The sequence below is a fragment of the Trypanosoma equiperdum genome (genome assembly GCF_001457755.1).
Source record: "Trypanosoma equiperdum strain OVI genome assembly, contig: ctg_956, whole genome shotgun sequence".
Lineage (NCBI taxonomy): Eukaryota > Euglenozoa > Kinetoplastea > Trypanosomatida > Trypanosomatidae > Trypanosoma > Trypanosoma equiperdum.
Window position 1 is genome coordinate 1 of NW_027124927.1, and position 2,866 is coordinate 2,866.

Sequence of the window (2,866 nt, forward strand, 5' to 3'; positions counted from 1 at the left end):
ATTCGGCATCCGATATAGTTGGAGGGGTTGTCTTTATCATCTCTCAAACTTACAGCGATAAACTTACTTTTTAAAAAATTACTTACCTTCTAAAAACTTTCTCCCGTAATAGTTTTTCTACGCATATATAAAGTAAAGAATGAATAACAAGGAAAGTGGTGGTGGTGGACCATTGCTTTTGCAAACTTCCAAAAGAGGAACCTTCATTACATCAAAAATAATAACCGCGCCCTCTTTGACTTTGCACTCACTTTTTTCTTTGTTCCATTCTCATTTTGTTTTGTCACATTTACCCTTCTCAGTGGTTTTGAAAGCTGCTGCACACAGGTTAGGCATTATTATCCCTATCTTTATTTACACCTGTTTTTTTCTTCTGCATCTGCTTTTTCTCCTCTTACTTCAGGTCTTGTTCCTGCTGTACTGGCTGTACTTTTTCATGTTTTTGCTATAAAAATAAGCCACAGCCTTGGCGAAGTTGTTTTTGCTTAAATCCGCAGTGGTTCCTTCTATTTTTTGGTCGCCGCTTCCGATTTCCGTCGAGTCCTTGATAAGTTTGTCGATAAACACTGCTTTGACGTCCGTTTGCTCCACGCCAAAGAGAAGTTTGGCTACCTCTGCTGGTTTTAGGGGTTGAGTTTTGGCCTTTGAGGTCGCCATCGCTTGTCTCTCCGCAAAATCGGTGATTGCGGTTTCACTAATAAGCGCCGACAGTGTCCTTTCGGATACCTTTTTTTGTATTTGTGGCTTTGCTGCCACAGCTTTTTGCATAGCGTTTCGCAGGTTGGCGTCCGCCGTGTGCAGTGCGACATTTGAGAGATCTGCTGACGCTTTCTGTTGGCTAGCTGTACTGGTTTCAGGTTGTATTTTGAGATCGCCCGCCGAGAAGTTCGGTTTAGGAATACTTAATTTTGTGGCGAAGCCGTTATTTACGGCTTCGGTCGCAGGGGTAGCTCCACTTGCACCGCAGCCAGCGGCTCCTGCTAAGTTTACGTAGTTTCCAACGGCAGCGTTTACAGTGCCTTTCACTTCCATACGATGTTTATGGTAACAGTTCTTAGGTTTGCAGGTGTCCGGATTTTTAGAGTTTGCAGCTGATTCAGCTCGCTCTCTACCTGCTTAGCGGTATTCATCCCGCTTTCTTCGGTACTGCAATCGACTGTGTCTGCTAGGGTGATCGACCCTGATGATGTGCAGTGTTGTCCCTGCCCGCCTGCGAGGACGCCCAGTTCGCTGTCTGTGCGGCTACCGCTTGTGCCGGCCGTAATGTCCGCCTGTCGCAAAGCTTCGACGATCGAGAGTTCGGGTGCACGTGCCGAAAGCAGTGTCTGCGCCGCGTCAATATTTTCTGCTGCTCGCTGAGCTTCTGCGGCTGTGTTTTGTGCTATTTGCCGTGCCAATGCTGCTAGTGCCTGGTATCCCGGGACTTCAGCTGTGTTGGCGTATCTAGCTGCTGATAGCTTCAGTAACGTCTGCTCCTCCTCCTGCTCCTTGGCGGCGGTTGCTGATGTTATTTTCCATTGACTCAGCTGCTGTAGTATCGCTTGGGCATAAGTTATCTCCGTGCGAAAAGTTTTAACTGCTTTTGAACCAGTGTTGAACGCCTCAGTCCGCCACTTTAGAACACAGATGCTTATCAGAAGTCCTATTGCCGTTGGTGTCTGCTGATGGATTCGCATCGACACAGCCGACGCCCAGCCGGACTTCATTTCATTCATTTTTTGGTTCGGTCACCCGGAGGTGACCTGCTGCTGCGCTCGGTTAGTTCCGGTCGGTGTTTACTATCTCAGTTGCCTGTCGAACTTGATTGGTGTTGCGGTCTGTCCCTCGTTAGGCGTTACTGCTTTTTTAGATGTAGCTTTATGCTTTTAGTATCACTTGTTGTTGGCTGGAAAATAAAGTGAAAATGTTGTCATTAAGTGCCTACAGTTGATAAATTTTTTATGTGCAAAATTGCACACAATTAATCCTCTGAAAGTGTATTTTTAATTCCAATATATGTCATTCTAAATATACTTCATACGTATAATGTAATCTATTTATTTGTAACCCCATTTCTGTAAATCCTGAAAATACTGCATATGTTGCTACACCTTAAACATCTGACATTTACGGTCCTATATTGGTTCCTTGTCATGGCAATCCGCAGCCTGCGTGGTGAATCGAAATAAAAAGGTTGGTTTCTGTCAGTCCCAGATACACTGAAAAATTTACTTCCGCTTGTGCTCATCTGACTTCAATTTGGGCGTTACCGTTTAACCCTGTACAATAACGTGCCTAAAAGCGCCTTTCTCGGCGCTTTCATTTCGTCAACACGTGGAAGTAGCTGTTATTTTCACAACAGAGACCACTTTTTAATGGATTATTTGCTTTTTAAGTGGTATCAGAGGCTTCTGTTGCTCTAATATGGCAGTGTGGGACTGGATCTTCTAATTTTCTTTACTTAGTAGGGATCCTCCGTGAGTTAATATAGGTATTTTCGTATTATATCATAAATTCTCTTTACTGAAGTTCTCTTTAGCAGCATATTATGTTTCTATTGCTCCGTAAAAATTATTAGCCACATTTTCTGCCTCGTTGCGCTTAGCCTCTTCATTATCGCCAATTCCGTATTTTCGTCCCTTCTTCGTTTCGGCCGTTTACAGTAAGTATAATCCATTTCTCTATATCAATTATCTTTTATAATAATTTTACTGGTGCATTATTTTCTTTTTAACTTTACGTAATATCATTTCAAATTTCCATTTTTAAGTACTTCTATGACTAACCCCATGTCGTGCTTCACTACAACTCTTATTATCATATTCGTATATGCACACTCACAACACATTGCTAACAATATTATTATTATTATTATTATTATTATTAT

General features: G+C 42.6%; 2 protein-coding genes across 2 annotated transcripts; both read right to left on the bottom strand.

The window, feature by feature from the left end:
• Positions 1 to 399: 399 nt before the first annotated feature.
• TEOVI_000862500 (uncharacterized protein) lies at positions 400 to 768 on the bottom strand (the record flags this gene model as incomplete). Its single annotated transcript, XM_067227374.1, has 1 exon — positions 400 to 768. One exon carries the CDS (start codon positions 766 to 768, stop codon positions 400 to 402), a length of 369 nt encoding a protein of 122 aa, XP_067083475.1.
• Positions 769 to 1,022: 254 nt separating this feature from the next.
• On the bottom strand, positions 1,023 to 1,715 carry TEOVI_000862600 (uncharacterized protein; the record flags this gene model as incomplete). The annotated part of the gene is made up of 1 exon (XM_067227375.1): positions 1,023 to 1,715. The coding sequence occupies one exon, from the start codon at positions 1,713 to 1,715 to the stop codon at positions 1,023 to 1,025; it is 693 nt and encodes a 230-aa protein (XP_067083476.1).
• Between the last annotated feature and the right edge of the window lie 1,151 nt (positions 1,716 to 2,866).